The following is a 22,055-nucleotide window of genomic DNA, read 5'->3' as shown; positions in this document are numbered from 1 at the left end:
CAATGCAAGGTTTCATTGCATGTAATGTATTTATGCCTACTAGGGCATCCCACTTCTGCATCAGATCAAGGATGTAAGCTCCAATGCTAGATATATAATCAGAGTATGGGATACGCAGTGATGTCACACATTATATTGATGCCTTATTAATGCCTTGGCATTAGGGTGGGACATAGTGTTACCAGAAATGTCTACGTGGCTAGGTAACCAACAAAGACGATTTCGTATTGGTCAGTAGCAAGATCATTATAGAGTTCAATAATTTCTTTTAAAAGTGGATGTTTACACAATACGCTTTTGATAGCCTGAAGGCAAGAAATAGAATCTGAATAGATTATATTTTTTTTGACGTTTGTATGTCTATGGTGTCTTTGAATACATTTAACAGCCGCTAATGTGGCGTTTGCTTCTGCAGTAAAAATAGAACTGTTGTTTGGTATTCTAGAAGATATTGTCCTGGATCCAATGACCGTGGCACAAGTCACTGCGCCAACATGGCTTGTTGTCTGGCCGATTCCCAAGGAGAAGAAAGAAGTCTAGAAGGAACTATTTTCCAGCTCGATGCCAGCACCAGCTTTACATGGCTTAATTCGGAGCCCAAGAACAAGAGAAGACGGTTTGTTAAGGGGACTATAAGCCAAAAACTACATGCTCAAAGCTCCCAAGCGTGACAAAGGTGTGATAGGTCAGCTGTAACGGCAATCGAAATGTGGGTATTCGCCTTCATCGATTATGTCCATGGATTCCAAAAATACCAGAGCACTATTACAATTACTTATCACACAATGTACAGTTGATATTTTCGGTACCCGTTGGGCGCATATACGCATATCGATTCAAACTACAACGGTCAATGCTTTCACCATAGAAAATTTATGCCTGGTTATTATAAATAGAGTACGTCACAAAACGAAGATTCATTGGTTACGAAGATACCAACATCAGTTCCCCCACCAACTCTCAGTGTTAGCGAGGGAACAGCACAGAAGTTCTGGTGCACAGTGTTACGTGATCACTATACCAGGTAACTATCATCTTCTCACCAAAACCGGACTTGGTTGGCATCAAAACGAGAAGACATAACAGCTTAATTCACACAAACAGGTCTGAATACATCGTTCTCCATTTTTTTTTCCATGAAGAGAATTAGCAGTTTTTGGCTTAAGAACCCTGCCCGGGAGGGCAACCCCTAACCCTTCGAATACCAAGCTTTTGTTGTCTCTTGGGGTGAAAAGTTTTTGAACACTGAAGTGTATTTATTGTTCAAAAGGTTTATTGAAGGTTTCTAAAGTTCCACCCAAGCCTGTTGTTACTTTTCAAAGGTAAGTTAAGATTTGAGACCCAACGCAGTCAGTAGAGTGATTGTGACGTAATGCATTACTGCGCAAATATTTGTGCCGTTATAGATATTGCACGATGTTTAGTTTCATGGTTTTTGGCATTTGAAAACTCTTTTTTTAAAGCAAAAATTACAAAGCTTGCTAAACGCAATATTCCTAATGCAGTATATTACCTATCCCAGAACACATTCGCACGATAACCTATATGTCTCTACATAATACTGTTCAAAGCTGTTTTAAATGTTCTAAATCCCAAACTAAATTACGTAGAAAATATACACCGAATAAGGACCAATAACTATTTTATTTGGCACCACCATAAAAGGTGTAAAGGAGGCCAAGTTTCCGAATACTCATTCCGAATACTCATTATTGAATATCTTAAAACTAATTGCCTGAAAGCACTTGACTTGTTTCCTATTGGGGAGGTGATTAAATTAGCCTCCTACATCAATACAGAAACGAATGAAGGACGCTTTATAAGAAGTGTTTATAAGTGAGTTTAGTTTTACGCCGCACTGAGCAATATTCCACCTATATGGCGGAGGTCTGTAGATAATCGAGTCTGGACCAGACAATCCAGTGATCAGCAACATAAGCATCGATCTGCGCAATTGTGAACCGATGACATGTGTCAACCAAGTCAGCGAGCCTGACCATTCAAAACCGGACCTCACGGGTCGATGTCATTGTGAAGCTTTACGAGGTTTCTCTGTTTGTGATCCTGTAGAGCCGAATTCGTGATACTTCTATGTATTTCATTTCCCACAAGTGTGAAAACAAACGAATGATCAAGATCAGCACGTTGCTCAATTTGAAAACAAACGAGGACAGACGCGAAGCGTGTGTTCTTTGCCACATGTTCAAAGTGGCCCAGGCTGATAATGGGTTTAGCCTCGATGCAGCTTACTTGCAGTTTGCCAGAATGAACGTTAACAGATCGGAACCAAGCGTAATGCACACTAAAACCATACCTTTGGTGATTGCTGTCAGTTTATGACTGCGCTGTAGCACAGAGCTTCCCCAGAGTTTGACGTGTTCACAAATCCCTTCTCGATAATCGACAGAACATGTTTATTTCATGAGTAATGCGTCAAAAGAACTTGTCAAGTGAAACCTCTTTCACAAAGAGCATGGTATTAACACAACATCTCATAAACTTTACGTGTCCTCTGTAATACACACTGGTAGCTGACAACGGCAAAACAAGTGGGGGAATCTATGTGCAGCTATATTCCGACTCTGGCAACGACTTCTGTTTTTTTCGCCTAAATTTTGCAACAATTCGAACTTTACGAGTTATACCCAGGAGATGTATTTGTCATCTCGGAATTAACTCCAAGTGGGAATAGAAACTCTCTTATGTGAAGTGCTAGTGATCTATGACTCAGTGCTAACACCGAAATGTTTTCCCTATCGGATGATTTTTGCAGAGTGTACGATGGCGCTTGGTGTCGTTGTATCGGTGTTGCTTTTTTAAGTAAATATAAGTGACAAGATGTTGTCTCTGTCGGCTGTGTGTGCTGTTCTCTTGGTTTTTCGGCTGCAGTGTATCTTGACTCAAGACGATGCCCACAACAACACAGGTAAAGTCTATACATGTACTCACTGGGCCATTATTTCAGAAGCCTATGATTATCAAAACGTTGCATCTGACAGATTACTGCCAAATGAAATTCAGAGAAAATATGAGGAGAGTTTGTTTCTGATCACATTAATGGTGTATGTACACCAGTGTGAACCATAACCTGAATCATTATAGAATGCATAAAGTGATATTGTCTCACACCCTTACCCTAAAGAGTGGGGGATCGTGAAGATCCCGGGTTAGAATAGGCCTTCAGCAACCCATGCTAGTCATAAAAGGCGACTCGTAAGAGGCGACTAACGGGATCGGGTGGTCAGACTCGCTGACTTGGTTGACACGTTATCGGTTCCCAATTGCGGAGATCGATGCTCATGTTTTTGATCACAGGATTTTCTGGTCCAGACTCGATTATCTCCAGACCGCCGCCATATAAGTGGAATATTGCTGAATGCGGCGTAAAACTGAACTCACTCACTAAGGAGAGGGTGAATACCGGTTTGGGTCATTTTCAGCAAATGGTTCTGCTGTATTGGTAGGTGACACCAGAAAGCGTGTTCACACGTTGTACCGATGTAGGGCCTCAAACTCAGGTCTTCATGGAGACGACAAAGACCTCTTGTCACCCTGCTACCCGCAAGTCGAATTTGAGTCAAATTGGGAATCGTATGGGAAACCATTTTGGACACAGTAATGTTAGCTTTGGAAATGTCCACCAACTGTCTAAAGCATTTGGTTATTTTGATTTACTGGATACTCGAGGCTCCTAGTGTTGTCAAAACGTTTAAGCGGTACATCTCCAGGGAAAGCCAGACAATCCTGCAGGCTGGGCAACAATAATCAGCTTTCATCAACTCTTTGTGTATCCCTTGCATACCCATGTCGGGACATTGCTTTACGTTTAATATTTTCGAGAACATATTTTGTTCAACTTTGTTTAGAGGCCCTATTTTCCTTTTTATTCAGTCAATGTCACAACGTTGGAGTGTCCACTGGATGTGCCAGCTGAGTACAAAATAATTGGAAGTTTGAAGTACAACCAGTCAGTGTACTTCTCCTGCGTAGGATGCAATGGACAAGACACCTGGGGAGATTCAGAATGCAAACATGACGGCACCCGGGATGAAGTTACATTACCAAACTGTTCAGGTAGACAAGTATAGACATCCTTTCAAATGTATGGGTGCGTATCTCTGTTTGATCTCTTTGATCTCTTTGATCTAAAATTGTTGAAAATGAAGATCGAATGCGTCAGGGGACAGATCCACACAATGGGTAATAGCACAACTGCAGTCACATCACAATGAAATAGCAAAGTACGCAGTGGATTAAACATCTCTAGATCCACCCAAGTTTCCACTAAGGTATTTTGAGATTGATGAGGCTGTCTGCTGTAGTGACATGTATGTGAGTACTGACTGCAATTGTTGAAAGTGAAAGTAAGAAAGATCAGTAAACGTCATGGAACTTTTAAGACATAACGCAAGAAAATTCAAAGTAGTATCAGCCTCCATCACGGGCGAGCGTTTTCAGTCTATCAATTCATTTCCAGTTTCCTGTCTAGACAGTGTCAAGACTTGTCCAGAAGAGAGGAGAGGTTCCTGTTTGTACTACCCCCACTTGACCTGGGATATATGTGGCCGGTCATGTGACACACCAGCCCTCTGTCACAGTACGTTACGGCAGTTTCCTTTGATTTATCATCAATACACGTTTTAGCGTTTTGAGTGAGGGATTGAGTTAAAATTTATCGTCACCCCGGCAATATTTCAGCCATATCGTGACGACAACGATTAAGTACAAAAATCCATATGAATTACGGACACCTGTCAGAGAAGAGCAGTGTAACTAACTAGAATATCACAGAGAAGAATGTAAAACTTCTAATTAGATCTAAAACAGTTTAACTGTAAAGGGAAATACCATATAAAAGGGCTATAGATTGCCAACAACTTAAGGTAGGTCACCACTCTAGGGACCATGGGGACGTTAGGTACATTTGCTTCCTGCATAAGCCCTAGGTCCATCCCTTCAGTCGTTAGCAATTTAGACACATTTGGCCACACATTAAAAAGACGCATTTTTTCTGCGCTTCAGAACAGTGAAACGTTTAAATTTACATCAAATGTTTTGGGACTTACGTATCCTCTCAGGAAGACAATATTTTTGCGGCACTTTAACCTCCTCGAAGATACAGTCACTAACAATATTAGTTACTAATTCAATCTTCCAATCATAAAATAATTATCTATTTACAATTCATTTAACAAATCTAATTCTTTCAAACATGCAATAATTAAATGAGAACTGTTATTTTTAAAAAGATCTTTCATAGTTCTTGATTTAAAATAATTATCCAAAGTGATGGAATATTCAACACAGTCAAGCAAGACATGCTTGACAGTGATTCTTTCATCACAAGGGAAGTACTCGCAAGTAATATTTGTAATAACCTGAAGGCACGAAAGAGTGTCAGAAAAGATAAGCTATTGTTAACTTTATATTTTGGCTGTCTATTAGAGTTGTTATTATAGCGTTAGCTTCAGCTTTAAAAAAGAACTGTTATTTGCTATTCAAGTAGATTGTTCTGGATCCAATGACAGTGGCACTAGCTACTGCGCCACCGTCCTTGGGCCCATCTGTATATTGGGCTTTGTAATTGTTATATTTTAGTTGATTATGTTCTTGTTTACATTGTCATTCATTAGTTTCTGAGTTTTAAAAGTAGCTAATGTCAAGTCGACTAGTGGCTTACGCAATTGCCAAGGAGGTGAAGAAAGAAGTCGGGAAGGAGCTATATTTTCCAACTCAATGCCGGCGGCAACAAGAAATGGCTTAGTTCTGAGACCAAGAGGCGTAATAAGAGAAGACCTTTTGCTATGCAAATCCTCATAGATAAAAGTGAAGACACGTATGCAGGGGTAGATTTGTTAGAGTATAACTGAAAATGTATTGTAAAGCTAGGTTGTACGGTGTTATGTAAAAGATGGTTCATCTGCCCCTGACGTAGAGACTATCAACGGGAGCGATTCTCAATTACCCAGGAAAAAGTCTTAGACCTTGGTGGTGGACAGAATCTAATAACCTTAGGTTGCTTTTGCAGGCTTCACCATAGACGACGGAGCCATAATGAAGTTTAGAACGGACCGGTGATCGATATATAACCAGGGGAGGGTACATTTAGAATTTGAAACCACTTTTAACAAGTCAAGTGTCTTCAGGCATATATTGTAAGGGATTTAATATAAGGCAACACGTTAATTGTGTCACAAATTAATTCACAGGAACCTGGCCTCTCTGACAACTTTGATAGGTGTGCCATCTAGGGATAGTTCAGGGTCTTCATGTGGTTTTGTATTTACGGCAAAAATGTATGTAGTTAGTTTTCAATTTAGAAACTTTAAAGCTGTTTCCAAGAAACCGTTTATTTATCTTGTTTAAACACAATAGCAGCTGCCGTTCATTAGTATGCATATTTTCAACACGACAAGAAATAGTAAAATCATCCACAAAAAGTGATCCATCAATGCAATCGTTTAAAACTTTTGATAAGCTATTTATCTTTATACTAAAAGTGTGACAGACAAAATACTGCCTTGTGGAACACCCTGATCCTGATTGTAATGATCGGACAAGGTACAACCCACTTGAAATTGTCAGTCATGTGAAAATGGGATATGAAATCAGGCAAGCTGCCTCAGCGTCCGAAGCCACAAAGAATCACACAGCAAAAGCTTCCAAACACACTAGGTGATTGACAGTACATCTGTTTTTACGGGCACCGGTGGCAAACCACTTCCTCGTGGTGGGAGCTTGGTAACGTTAAGTGCTCGCCAATCCCTCCCCTCCCCCCCCTCCAAGGAATGTCAAGGGCAAAACAGATTGTTCTTTCACGAGAACAGTCAGGTCCGTCTTACGCTGCCACTGTTTCTGCTTCCGTTCATGTCTCTAAATCCAAATAGTGTTTCATGTACTTCCGTAGGTTGTCAAACGGACTATACAAACGGCTCCTACATTGCTGTCTGCAGAAATTCCAGCGACACCTACTAAGGTTACTTCCAGTACACAAACAATATCTTCGCAAACAATAATTCAGGCAAGTCAAGATACATCTACATCTCGTCAGACATTAATGTGAAACTACCTGAAATAAAATAAATCCAAACCAAACTGTGACAACAAAAAAGATCAGAGCAACAGAGCCCCAAAAGGGTTGAATAACCAAGTCCAATTTTTTAATAAGTTCGAATCTCTTGAGGACATGGATGTGTCCGACCATACTCATTGTAGAACACATAGCTTGTCGCCCTCCTGGAAGGTGAGGGGTAGATCACCAGTCCATCCTTCAAAGAAATAATGTCTTCACCAATTATTATCCGATGATATTGTAGAGGAATTAGGACTAACTTAAATGATTTACAGTTATTAGTCCAAGATTTGAAGCCGTCAGCGTTCTGCATTCAAGAATGCATTCATGACGTCCCCCCATCATCAAGATGAAATTTTAAAAAGGCTACATGGCCTCTGTATGAAATTCTCTGTGCTGACCAACTTAAACCTGAACTTTTTAAAGATATTCCTGATGGAATTAAATGTTTCTCAGATAGGCTAGATACCATAGCTTACGAATGTATCCCAAAGTCCTCTTCAGTTCCTCACATACGAAAACCATGGTTTACAGATAAATGCAAACGGACAAGGAAGGCACGGAAGACAGTCGAACATTACTTTCATCGCCGTTTTATGATCCACAATTTACATAAATTTAAAGTTTTGAGCTCTAAAGCACGGCGTACTTTCAAGCACTCCTAGGAAAACTAGGAAGGGGATCAAGTTACCCTCCTTCACTTATATAGATCACTGGTCCGCTCAAAGCTTGATTATGGGTCCATATGGGGGAGCCTGTAAAAGCAGCTTAAAACTAACAGGTCTTAGGCTTTGTCTCGGATCTTTTAGAACCTCTCCTGTGGACAGTCTCTACGTCGAGGCAGATGTACCATCTCTTTCACAATGCCGTATAAAATTAGCCGTAAAACATGTTACAAAACCTGTTTCTGACAAGTCTAACCCTGCTTTGCTTTTAACTGTGTCTTTAATCCCTTCCATGAGGATTTATACACTAAGAAATCTTTTTCTGTTCCGCGTCTTGGGCATAGATTTAAATAATTCGTTTCTGGTGCTAGCATTAAGCTGGAGACTATATCTCCTTCGCGTTTGCTTTCTTCTCCTCGTTGGCAACTAGTGCGGCCACAAGTTGATTTAACCCTTACACAGTTTAAGAAGTCAGAAACTAATGAATTATAATATAGACAAGCATACAGTCAATTAGAACATAAATCTAGCAATTACAAACCCATATTTACAGATGAGTCCAAGGAGAGTGGCGCATTGGCTTGTGCCACTGTCATTGGATCCAGAACAACATCGTCTAGATTACCAGATTGCAGCTCTACTTTTACAGCTGAAGCAAACGCCATACTAACGGCACTGAAATATATTGGAAGGCATCATAAACGTAAATAATATATAATTTATGCAGACTCTCTATCTTGGTTTCAGGCAATTCAAAACTTATCGTGTAAACATCCACTTTTAGTAGAAATGATTGAACTATATAATGACCTTACTACTGACCAATGCGACATCGTCTTTTGTTGGATACCCAGCCACGTTGGCATTTTTGCTCCCAAGGCAGCACTCAACAAATCTGTGACACCACTTCTGATCCCATACACCGATTACAAAGCTACCATTAAAACTTACATCCGTGGTTTGATGCAAAAGAAGTGGGACACCCTGGTCGGTAACAATAAATTACATGAAATAAAACCGTATATTGATTACACCTACTTGGGTTGTCAGTCTAGATTTCAAGAGGTCATTATGCGACGATGTCACATTGGCCATGCGCGGTATACACACAAACCGTTATTGACAATTGAAGATCCTCTGTTTTGTATCCCTTGTGATGAAAGAATCACGGTCAAGCATGTCGTGCTTGACTGTATTGATTCTGGCATCACAAGGGATAAGTATTTCAATGTCAAACCTGTAAAGGATCTTTTTAATAAAGTTAATGATCATTTGATAATTGAATTTTTAAAGGAAATAGAATTATTACCGAAATTTTGAATAATATGGTTTGTACATAGATAAATGTTTTTCAGCATGGTGATATAAATTAGCAAATGCGATCGTTAGTGGCTGTACCCTCGAAGGAGGTTGAAGTACCGTAAAATGATTGTCCTCCTGAGAGGGTACGTAAGTCCCACAAACATTTAAAGTCAATGTTGATAACACGTACTGTCTAATCGTAGTAGTTTTGCTATTTCAAATTCTGGCTAAATCTTCCTACCATCGTCGGCGACTCAAGGGATGGTGTAAATCCAACTAGGGTCTGTGCAGGTAGCAAAAGTACCCTGATCCACCTTCTGTTGTTGGCGATGTCTACACCGTGCTTTGTATTGTATTGTCCATAGAATGCTATTAGTTTTACCTTTTCACACTAGTTTAATGTGATTGTGATATTCCAGTTGTTTTACTGTCTTTTGATGACAAGTTTTCCCACAATACACGTATTCCATTTTAATGCCAAACATGTTCTCATCACGATATGGCCGAAATACTGCCGATGTGACATTAAATATTAACTCACTCACTCAGTCATTCTCTTTTTACGGAAACCACACTGTATATCTGTTATAAGGTTACTTGTATTTATCATGCATTCCACTAACAGCTAGTTAGTGAAATCGGTCGATAACTGTACGGATCAATATGATAACGTCCAGGTTTGGGAGTTGGCACTACTATATGCCATGAAAAACAACATTATGACAACGCCTCTAAACATAATTCTAGTAAGTGCTTCAGAGGATGGTAATGTATGTTATCACCTTCTGTAGCAGTATCATGAGCTTGATCAAGAGTTTCACCCACTTTATTCGCAATATCTGATTTAGCAGTAAGTAATGTATTTCCATGTTTATGGTGAAGGACACGAAATTTATTACCTTTACCTTTAATTTTCTGGACTACGTTCCATACCTTGGACGTGGGTGTCCGAGAATTCAATTTGGGTACATAGTTTTGTCAAGATTTGTGAAAAAGCAGCTACCTGCAAAACCATGGAACGCATAAACAGTAATAAACAAGTTACAATTAATCACAATACAGATTCCTAGTACAATGCAACTGAGTCACAAGCCTGAGGTAAAGGGTCACAAGTATAACGATTAACTCATCAGAATCTTGTAATCAGAGAGAAAAAGAGTGGGAGGGGGGGGGGAGGAGGAGGGAGAGAGGGAGTGAGTGAGAGAGCAGAAATTCTTAATGAAGCTTGTTTCAGCAGTAGTGAGCTGTCATGCGTGTGGTTAATCTTGCATGTAGTTTACAGATCGGATGACACCCGATTATAGACAGAGGCAAAACTCTAGTAATTCTGAGTGTAAGTCCGTGAGTGTACCTCACAGCAATAAGCTTTTATATATAGGACACACAGTCGAGAAGTTAAGTGCTATGAAGAAGCCCTGTGGCGAAAATACTATAGCCCAGATACGAAATTAGACCAATAATAACTATTACTCAAACCTCTAAATATTGTGACCAAACAATAACTATCACTTAATAAGTGATAACACAGATTACAGGAAACACACTCTCGTAACACATTCAATGTGGTTTTCGCTTAAAAAGATTAACAGACAGCATGCAGTGTCGCTCTTTTTTCGGTCTTGAAAAAGCATTGAACACTAAATGGAAATACTGCATTACAAAAGATTTGCATGGCTGGATTACTGGGCCGTTTACCTCGATTGCTATCCAAGTTTAAATTCCTAAGAAAATTAAATTCCAGATGCCTAAAGTCACTTGTTAAAAGTTGTTTCAAATTCAAACTGGGGAGAGGATAAAACTACCCTTCTTCAGTTATACAGATCACGTATTCGTTGGACACTAGCTTATGGTGACATCATATATGATGGAGCCTGCAAAAACAACCTTACACTATTAGACTCTACCCATCACCAAGGTCTGAGACTTTGCCTTGGGTCGTGTAGATCTTCTCCTCTTGACAGTCCCTAAAGCCACAGGGACATGTATCGCTTAGAAACAGCACTCGAAAGACATATATATGTATAGGCCCTACCCTAGTACTATATAAAAGGAAAGGGATGTAACGAAGAAACCACCCCCTGTTACATGTCACCGCGTAAAATATTTTTAAGGCAACGTCGAGGCCAACGGATCGAACGCCAGATGATTTCCCTACAAAACGTGAGTGAGTGAGTGAGTGAGTTTAGTTTTACGTCGCACTTAGCAATATTCCAGCTATATGGCGACGGTCTGTAAATAATCGAGTCTGGACCAGACAATCCAGTGATCAACAACATGAGCATCGATCTGCGCAATGGGGAACCGATGACATGTGTCAACCAAGTCAGCTAGTCTGACCACCCGATCCCGTTAGTCGCCTCTTACGACAAGCATAGTCACCTTTTATGGCAAGCATGGGTTGCTGAAGGCCTATTCTACCCCGGGACCTTCACGGGTCCCCTACAAAACGAGCCATAAATGGTCACAATCGGATCATTATTTCAAAAGTTATACGCCACGAATCATCGAAAACAGCTACCTCCGCAATTTCACGCCAAAATCATGGATGACTAAATACGGCGAAAACTCACCTTTTAAATTAGTTTATTAATTCCAGACACGTTGACAGCACCAGCGCTGGGCTGGATTCGATCGCCAGCGGCATTTCGTGGGTCGGAAAACTTATTGCAACATCTACATGTCATTTTCTAGACAGTAAGCAAACATTTTCACCAAAATCGCTGGCAAACCTACTCACTTGGCGGCCATAAGTGACCTTGACATTCATTGAACTGAGCAGATCCGCGCAAACAGACTCGGGCCATCCGATTGGTGGGAAAAAAAATATCCAGTGGCAGTTACCAATCGGATGGCCCGAATCTGTTTGCCTTAAAAATATTTTACGCGGATACAAGTCCCTGTGCCTAAAGCTACGTCGAGACAGATGACACATCTCATGCACACTGTCGTATTAAATTCTCCTTACAAAATGTCACAAAACTGTAGGTACACATGGACCGTAGTGTGCTGATATGCTTTCAGTTGTTGGTGACAAACAGCCAGTTTTACATTGTATTGGTTGTGTTGTACTAAAATAGTTTTCTACCTTTAGAGATATAGTCTGGTTCATAATTATTGAGAATTTTTCTTCTTACTTTGAGCTACCATAACACCTCAACCGATTCACTGATACTTAAAACTAAGTAATGGTATAAGGGAGGTAACTCATCTTGGCCTACTGAGTATAGTACAATTAGAGTTACCTCCCCTGAATTTGTAGCAGACGTCATTTTCCTCAGCACTGTCAACAATGTCTGCTGAAGATAAAAGAAGGTTGATTTTTGAGTTGTATAATCAAGGAATTGATGATGTAAATACGTTGGCAGAGAGAACAGGAACTCCTCTTTCTACTGTGTATAGGATTAGGAAGAATTTTAAAGAGGGAAAGGATTTTGGGCACCAGAAAGGAGCAGGGAGACCCAGAAAATTGGACTTCTCAGATCGCGCCCGGCTGGGAATTTTAGCGTCTAAAAAGCAAAGGGCAAGCATCTCCAACATCAGGTATGAAATGATAGAAAGGGGATCAACAGTTGTATCAAAATCTACAGTTAGAAGAAATTTGATTGATCTTGGATGGGAGAAAAAGACTGGAATTCCTTCTCCTCTCATGAAACAAGAACATAAAGACAGGCGTGTTGAGTGGTGTTTGGCACATGAAAACTTTGACTGGGAAAATGTGATTTTTACTGATGAAAGCTCAATATGGGTATATCCCAATAATGTGAAAATATGGACAAAGTCTGCGTCAGCACCGTTGTATCGACGACCTAAATACAGCCCAAAGTTTCATGTATGGGGAGGGATATCCTTATTAGGAACGACCCCGCTGTGTGTGTTTGAGGGAAATCTGACAAGTCAACGCTACACTAACATATTAGATAATTTTCTCCTTCCAAGTGCACATGTGTTTTATGGAAATGACTGGATTTTGCAGCAAGATAATGATCCTAAACACACCGCAAAACATGTCAAGCAGTGGTTTCAGGAGAATAATGTGACTGCATTACCATTTCCTGCATATAGTCCTGACTTAAATCCCATTGAGAACATTTGGGGGATGATGAAGGAATGTGTGAATCAAAAGGGGTTGACAAAAATTAAAGACATGAAGAGAGAAGTGGTCCGATACTGGGACAGCATAACTCACGAGACACTAACCTCTCTGATAGGAAGTATGCCTACCCGTCTTAGACTGTGCCGTGAAGCTCAAGGAGACTTGATAAAATATTAAATTGTTACCTACACAACATGAAAAGGTCAGTTCACTTTCACAATACATTCAATTTTATCTGATTTGTTCTCGTTTAATAATATGAAATGCTTTAGCTATTCTCAATAATTTTGAACCATACTGTATATGGTAGCTAGTTTTAAATTACGTTGTGACCCTGAGAGGGTATTACATATGACATGTATTTATTAGGAACTAGTTTTAGTCACGATATGAATGGATTATTGCCGATAATCTTTAAATCTTCACCCATTCATTCACTATCACCTCTACCTTCACTATGATCTACCTTCTGTTGTGGGCGATCTATTGCCTGTTTACATTTTGTATTGTCCAAATAGTGATATTAGGTTTAACTCCAATTGTGATATTCTAGTTGTTTTTACTGTCCTTCGTTGACAGGATTTTACAAGATACATATATTCCATTTCAGTGTTTAATGTTCACTTCACGATATGGCTGAATTATTGCCGATGTGACGTTAAATATTAACTCATTCACTGTCAGTTCAAGTCCACTCGCCCGCCTTTAGACATAGCGTTGACAACGCATGCGACCTCTTTAAAAAACAGCTGGATTACATAACGTAAAGTCTTCACCATGTACTGTGTCTATATTTATGAAACAATACTTGTTAAAGGAGAATCTGGAGAGTCTGACTGCATGTGCGGTTCGTATGCCGCGAAAGGACGATGTGAAAAGGAAGCGAACATCCGGGAAAGTATCTGCCCTTATACCTGCTCTCTCAGAGCCAGTGAGTAGCCTTTCGGTATCCCTCACAAAAAATACCCATGCGCATCTTTTCCCTTTTTTTTCTTGTGGTAATTTATAGTTTGTTACAATATTGCATTATTCGGACGTTCACTGAAATGTCGTAACTCATACTATAGATTATACAGGTGAATATTATGTTATCTATATTGTATCCCCAGTACATCTGCATGGCGAATCTTGTCTCTGTTGATTTATTGATCTTTTGTCAGTCATCTAACAATACCAACCCACAGCAACACCCTATCCACACATACTCACATCCACAGTCACACCCACACCAACAGCCAGACGAACACCTAGTCCCACACCAACGATGGCACGGTTATTAAACCATCACCAACCAAAAACCCTGTTCCTCATTCATACTCACTCATATCCATAGTCACGTCAATAGTCTCATCCAAACTCACAAGTCCACCCACATTAACACATGTTCACAACACCTAACACCGCTCTTACACCTCCTCTTGGTGGGTGCTGGGTAGTGCTAAGAGTCGTTCATCTCCGTTGTGGACCCGGGGGCATATTTGGTCCACCGACCTGTTTGCCTTGGGTTCCAGCCATGTGTCGGTGGAGGAAGGGATCCTGGTGGTTGAGGGCATGGGAGCAGGACCAGTGTTCCTATTGCTCAACACACTAGCTTCATCTAGACCTAGTCATGGCTTCTTGATGATATATCTAGTTTTGATTGTATAACTCCAATTTCGTAACTTGCCGTGAGTCCTATGTCCAGAAGGCAGGGGCTCATGGGCCAATCTGGTGGAATAAATATTTGTTGATTATTCTGCTTGAGTATATCATCCACAGTCCTAGCATTGTCCTTGTGATACTCCGTGGGGGTTGGGGAGCTCGGATGACGAATCCATACCATGGAATACCAAACCCCAAACAAAAAAAACGAAACGTCACTTTAATTATGATCCTTAAGACTTTTGATAATACTCCCGTAAAGCTGAATCCGTTTGCGATATCTAAGGGTGTCCCCGGAATAGCAAGTGGTATTAAAGATGTGAAATGCTTGCGTTCAGGATCTTTATTACTTGAATGTAATAGAAAACAGCAAGCAAGTAGCCTGCTGTCCACCGAAACGTTCGTTGGAGTTGTGGTTAAGGTCTCTGAACACAGAATTCTGAACACCAGTAAAGGTATTGTACGAGACCGAGATGGTCTGAGATATTGCAGATATGACTGAGATTGACATTGTATCAGAAATGAAGGATCAAGGTGTGATGTATGTAAACAGATTTTCAACCCGGAAAAACAATGAGAGTGTTCCAGCTAACACATACCTGTTTTCTTTTTCTGCACCGAATCCACCAAAATCAATCAGGACATGTTCCTGCCATGTTACCGTTGATGTATACATCCCTAACCCTCTGAGATGTTTCAAATGCCAGACGTTTGGACATGGTGTGAACACTTGCACATTGTCTGTTACATGTGCTGTGCTGAGAATACTCATGTAACAGAAGATTGTGACAGTAGATCCAAAAAATGTACCAGCTGCCATGGAAATCATTCGGCCTTTTCTAAGGATTGTCCCACTTGGAAAACGCAGATGGAGATCAACAGGATTAAATTCACTAATAACATCAGTTTTTCTGAAGCCAAAATGTTGATTCAGTCAAGTGATACTAGTGAAACGTATGCCTCCATCGCCAGGATACCATCAGAAATAATCAAAGATTGAACGAGACTTACCTGTAAGTTGAAGGTTGATCTAAATTATACGAAACTAGTCACAAGTAGGAGGGAGACAGCAATAGCGAACGAGGAATCAGACTTTAAAGAGGTTGAAACCGTTTCCACAATAAGGGCGGGTGAAACTGTCAAGTTTGGGAGGGCACGTGATCCCTCCTACTTGTGATTAGTTTCTTATAATCTAGATCAACCTTCAACTAACAGGTAAGTTTCGTTTAATTTCGAATACTTTTGAGCCAATCACGATGTAGATCGTGATCACGTGAGATGTCCAACCCACATGGTTTCAAACATAAGGCAGAGAACTCAAGTAGAAAGTAATAGTCTGTAATCAATAAAACTTTGCCAGGTAGCACACCCAGCAGTGGTAAACAAAGATATCAAAGGCATCACGTGATGTTGTAACCGGGAGTTACACTCTCGGTTTATAATGATGTTTTATTGTTAATTTTAAATGTTAATTAAATTAATTTTGTACATTGTAAGTTACATGAATTAGGAAGTGTATATGAATTTTGTGTTATAAATATAAAAGAAATTGTACATGAGGACAGGGAGCGCAGATAGTGAGGGATTTAGGAAATTAATTGATTGTCCGAATTCAGTTGACATCGGGCAGTATTACAAGCTTTGGGATTATGTCTATATCAGTAAAGACAGAGTACGTGATGTAGTGGGGGATCAGTAGGACCAACTGACATGGGAACCGAGATACAAATTGTGGTTCTTTTCATTTTATAAGCCTTGATAGTTTATCAAGACTTAAGAAGTAGGTGTAGAGGTGGATAATTAAAAGGACAGTCCAGCGATGTGTCATGTTTTTACCATTGTAGGTTGATAGATTATAGACTTTGATGTTAGGGGGACTGGGATAAAACTAGGGGGAAATGTGAGATTGGGGAGACGGTTTGCGGGGCTAAGTTAGACGGTCAGAGGTCGCTGCGCTCCCGAAGTTTCAGGTTTGCTTACAGTACGTTTGTAAAGCACCTGAACAGTCTTCAATATAACCGTTGATGAAAACCATAATAAACCACTAGACGATCTACGAGAGACTTGGCTGTTTGTTCCTGATTCTAAACCACTTAAACACGAAGCCCAAACAAAGAACCGGGTTACAGGCTTGACGAGAGACAAGCTTGAAATTTTCTGGTGCCGTGACCCGGATTTGGAAGAGAAACTTCACAAGTGGGACAGGAACACAACAAGGAGAAAAATATCTCAAGGTAAGCTCTGCCATTCGTTTTAGATTTGTTCGTTGGCTAGTAAATTTAGTAAGGGCATAGACTAATAATATAGGATAGTTAAGTGTATACCGAAAAGAACGGTTATTCAAGAAATGTAACACGGGAATCAGCATGAGCAAAAGGCTTATCCCGAAAACATTCAAGGAACGGGTAATTTGCGAAATAAGGGTGAGTGCAGAGGCAATAGAGAAAGATTTAGGAAAACGAATAGAACAATCACTTTATCTTCGTTCCTGGATTACATATCAGAAAATAGACGGAACTTACAAGGAGAAAAACGCCCCCGAACATATAATACAGGCTTATTTTACATTGAAAGAACGAAGGGAGCAGGAGGAACAACAGGCTTTAGAGGAGATATAAAGGAAAGAAACAAGAGAAGAAAAAGGAAATAAGACAATTTAGGCACGGGAGGAAAAATTAAGTTGGATTTAGAAAGTTAAATTATACCTCGGAGTATTAAAAATGGCGGAAGGAAATGAAAGAGTACCAGATTTACCCGCCGATTTGGTGGCATCACATTTAACAAGGGTGGAAAAAGCAATTCAAGCTCAGGGACTGCCTCAACAGGTTAGGAATTTTTCGGGGGAAGGCTATAAACGTTTTACTGATTGGATTAAGGAGGTGGAGAAGGCATGCATTTCGGTTAGCGCTCCAGATACAGCTAAATGTACTTTAGCTATTCAGACCGCAGTAGGACCCGCTGCAGACTTCTTAGTTAGGAAAATGAGGGAAACTCCCCACATTACCTGGACTCAGCTTAAGACAGCGTTGAAAGACAGATTTAGTGACTTGAGCGATATACAATACGCACAACAAAAATTGAAGAAACTCAAACAAAATTCTGGGGAGGTTATACAAGGATATTCGGATAGACTTCAGTCATTAGCAGATGAATGTTACACAGAAGAGGAATTGCAATCGGCTATTGTCCAGGAAATTTTAACAGACGTATTTATAGATGGACTTAGGGATGATCATATAGCCCGAAGGTTAATAAGGGAGCGGCCAACTAATTTGAAGGATGCAATTAAGAAGGCTACATACGAACAGCAAACTGCCCGAACCTACAATTTAAGAAGGCATAGGGAGGAAACTCCCATGGAAATCGATTCATTAGGCAGAGATGCTAAGTATGAAGCCTTAGAGAAAAAAACTGAGATATTGACAGGACGGACGGAAGAATTGAAGGAAAAAATAGATAGGTTACTATCTTTAAATGCAACTCAGTCTATGACCGGAACGCCAGGGCACATATTTGTAACTAGGAACGAAACCACTGATCAGGGTAAATCGAGGGGACCAATAAACCCGCCGTTGGGTCGGAACACCATAGGCGCGCCCTGGCAATCTAACCCACAAAGAGCAAGGTATCAGAATACCTGGCCTAGACCACCTAATCAAACGTGGCCTAGACAGTCTAGTCAACCACCACCACAATATCAGTGGACTCCAGATGGGTCGCCTATATGTGCATACTGTGGGGTAGTAGGGCACACAAGGAGAAGGTGTAGGCAGCGGTACCAGAATGTGCCATCGCAGGGAAACTGAAAAACTTGAGTGATAAGTGCCGTGCTCACTCAAGGACTGAAACTACGGCAGCTGAAGCAACTGAGAAAGAATTGGGTGGATTATCTACAGTTTTAGGAATAGGACACTTAGAGATAGAGGCTTTAGTAGATACTGGAGCGGATATAAGTGTGATTGATGAAGAGGTCTTTGGGAAAATACCTAAGAAATGGATTTCAGCGTACAATACAGACCCAAGCGCGTTAGTGTCAGTGGTAGGTGTGTCAGGGAAAAGATTAAATGTAGTAGCGAAAGCCAAAATTGAAGTCAAGATAGGAAGGGCAAGATTTAAAGTGAAAGTGCAAATCATCAAAAATCTCAGGAAGAAAATGATTTTAGGAAATGATTTTTTAACAGGATTCGGGGCAATGATAGATTTTAATATGAAAACTTTGGCTGTAAATGGGGAAATCGCGATATTAAAACCTGAAGGTAGGAAGGGAGATGAGAACCAATTGTACCTAGCCAGAGCACAAAAGGCCCTGCATATCGCCCCTAGCTCAGTAACTAGAGTTACATGTACAATTGGAAAAGGGGTTACTAACCCATGCGTGGTAGTGTTACCATTGGATAATGCTACATTTTTTAACAATCAGCCAGGACTGCTAATGGCCAGTGCTATAGATCATCCAAAGAATGGGAAAATAACTGTGGAAGTGGTAAATGAGACTGGGCGAGCATACAGAATTAAGAAGCAACAGGTAGTGGCCGTGGTAGAAGGTGTATCTGAAAGGAACATACAGTCGATAGAAGAAGTAGTTGAGATAGGCAAGGACGAACCCTTCTTACAGAAAGGAACAAATCAAACGGGGAAGACTGAGGGAATAGACAGATCGAAGAAAATAGAACTAAGTCATATACCCCCAGGTCAAAGATATGTATTACGGAAGTTGTTAAAAGTAAATTCAGAGTTATTTGTAGAGACAGACCTAGAACTGGGAAGAACAGATATTATCAAGGCAAAGTTAGACACCGGTGACCATCCTCCATTTAGGCAAAAACCCTACCGGGTACCTTTAAACCAACGACCTGAGCTAGAGAAGAAAATACATGATTTATTAGACGCCGGAATCATTAGACCCTCCACTAGCGAATATGCATCGCCAGTAGTACTTGTGCAGCAACCAAACAAGCCACTCAGGGTATGCATAGACATGAGGTTATTGAACCGTCAGTTAAGACACAATAGCTATCCCTTACCTCATATGGAAGATGTAATAGCAGATTTGGGAGGAGCTAAATACTTTTCAGTTTTGAATTTGAAGAGTGGGTACTTTCAAATAGAATTAGAGGAAGAATCAAAAGCTAAAACGGCTTTTATCACCAGATATGGGTTATATGAGTTTAACAGACTACCGGTTGGCATCTCTACTGCTCCTTCAATATTTCAGAACTTAATGGACAAGGTTATGGCCGGAGCTCTCAATCAGTACGTTAAGGCATTCATAGATGACATTTTAGTGTATTCAAAGACATTTGAAGAACATTTGAAACATTTAGAGGATGTGTTCACTCGGCTGAGGAAGGCAGGACTAAGGCTAAAAACCTCCAAATGTGAATTTCTTAAGAGAGAAATTAAGTATCTAGGACATGAAATTTCAAAAGAAGGGATAAAGCCTGATTCAGAGAAAATAGAGGTAATACAGAAATTACAAAAGCCAGAGACAGTCAAGCAAATTAGGTCATTCATAGGGTGTTTGTCCTTTTACCGGAAATTTATACCAAACTTTTCGGAGGTAGCTCAGCCATTAACGGCAATGACGAGGAAAAATGCAAAATTCGACTGGACTGAACAGGCGAATGCAGGCTTTGAAGAGCTAAAGTATAGACTGACAGTAGCCCCCGTATTGGCGTACCAGATCCAACCAAATCCTATGAATTATATACAGATGCTTCTCTGCATGCTGTGGGTGGTATTTTGACCCAAGAATTCGATGAAGGGGAACGGGTGATACAATATGTATCGCATCAGTTAAGTCCTGGACAACAGAAATGGTCATGTATTGAGAGGGAAGCATATGCCATTATTTATAATGTCATAAAGCTAAGGCACTATTTAGTTGGGGCAAAATTCACGATTTTTACTGACCATAAACCATTGAGATCATTATTCACAGCAGAACTGAAAAACCCAAGAATACAAAGATGGGCAATTATATTGGACGAAATGAATTGTGAGATAAAACACACTCCAGGAAAGGATAACGCTCATGCAGATATGCTATCTCGCCTGCAGGCAACAGAGCCTTACGAAGCTGATGAGATAGATAGACAAATATATGTGGTTGACACAGACAAACCAAACTATCAAATGACTGGGTTGAAAGAATCGGGTGAATCTAGTGATGAGGAGGAGAAGGGAGCCGAGCTAGATGGGAAATTGGGGATTACGAATCCTAGGAAGATGCAAAAACAAGATCCTGAATTGAGAGAAATTAGAAGGAAGCTGAAGGTTGGCATATCTGATAAATCAACAGAGGATTATGTGTTACTAGAAGGTGTTGTGTATCACATAAGTCGGCCAATCAAGAATGATAAAAATCCTTCGCTACAATTGACTATACCTTGTAAAATGTCTACAGTTATTTTGGAGGTAATACATGATAATGTATATGGTGGACACACCGGTGTAGACAAGACCTATGATAAAATAAGAAGTAGGTATTATTGGCCAGGTATGTACAAGGATGTAGTCAATTTTGTAGGAAAATGTGACAAATGCAACGCAAAGAAACTACGAAGGCAGAAAGTGCTTATGCAGGATATGCCGCAGCCAGAGTATCCTTATGAGATCATAGGCATAGATATGTGTTGGGATTTTCCGTTGAGTGACAGTGGAAATAGGTATATGCTTACTATCATAGATCACTTTAGCGGATGGCCAGAAGTAGTACCTATACCTGACAAGAAAGCAGAAACAGTGGCCAGAGTGCTATTAGAAGAAATAATACCTAGGCATGCGTGCCCAAGAAGGATTATATCAGACACAGGGGCTGAATTTTGTAATGAAGTGATTTCTCAGATCACAAGTCAATTGAATATTAACCATATTAGAACTTCTGCCTACCATCCGGCCTCTAATGGGAAAACAGAGAGTTTTCACAGATTTTTGAAGGACACAATGAGTAAATTTGTGAATAGGAAGCAGACGGATTGGGACAGATATATAGCTCCTATATTGATGGCATACCGTACTTCAGTGAATGAGAGCTCAAAGTTTACCCCATATTTTCTAATGTATGGGAGAGATCCCTTGTTACCCATGGACACACTCCTAGAACCACAATTAAAATATGTAGGTGAAGATTATCTTCCTACAATGTTACAGCGGCTAAATAGCGCTTACTCAGAAGTCAAGGAAAATATGGAAGAGAGTAGGCAGAAAAACAAAATTCAGTTTGGGAAACGGGCTAAGGCATGTGAGTTTGAAGTAGGCGATGCCGTATATTATTATGATA

General features: G+C 40.2%; 1 protein-coding gene across 1 annotated transcript in view; it reads left to right on the top strand.

The window, feature by feature from the left end:
• Positions 1-2,838: 2,838 nt before the first annotated feature.
• Positions 2,839-22,055, top strand: part of LOC137276915 (uncharacterized) — a 45,146-nt gene continuing 25,929 nt past the window's right edge. Inside the window, exons 1-4 of the mRNA XM_067808567.1 lie at positions 2,839-2,926; positions 3,892-4,074; positions 4,478-4,597; positions 13,950-14,063. Of these exons, the coding sequence (XP_067664668.1) occupies positions 2,839-2,926; positions 3,892-4,074; positions 4,478-4,597; positions 13,950-14,063 (505 nt within the window). The remainder of the gene's footprint in view (positions 2,927-3,891; positions 4,075-4,477; positions 4,598-13,949; positions 14,064-22,055) is intronic.

Source organism: Haliotis asinina, chromosome 1, assembly GCF_037392515.1.
Source record: "Haliotis asinina isolate JCU_RB_2024 chromosome 1, JCU_Hal_asi_v2, whole genome shotgun sequence".
NCBI lineage: Eukaryota > Metazoa > Mollusca > Gastropoda > Lepetellida > Haliotidae > Haliotis > Haliotis asinina.
This window is presented reverse-complemented; position numbering and strand designations above follow the sequence as displayed.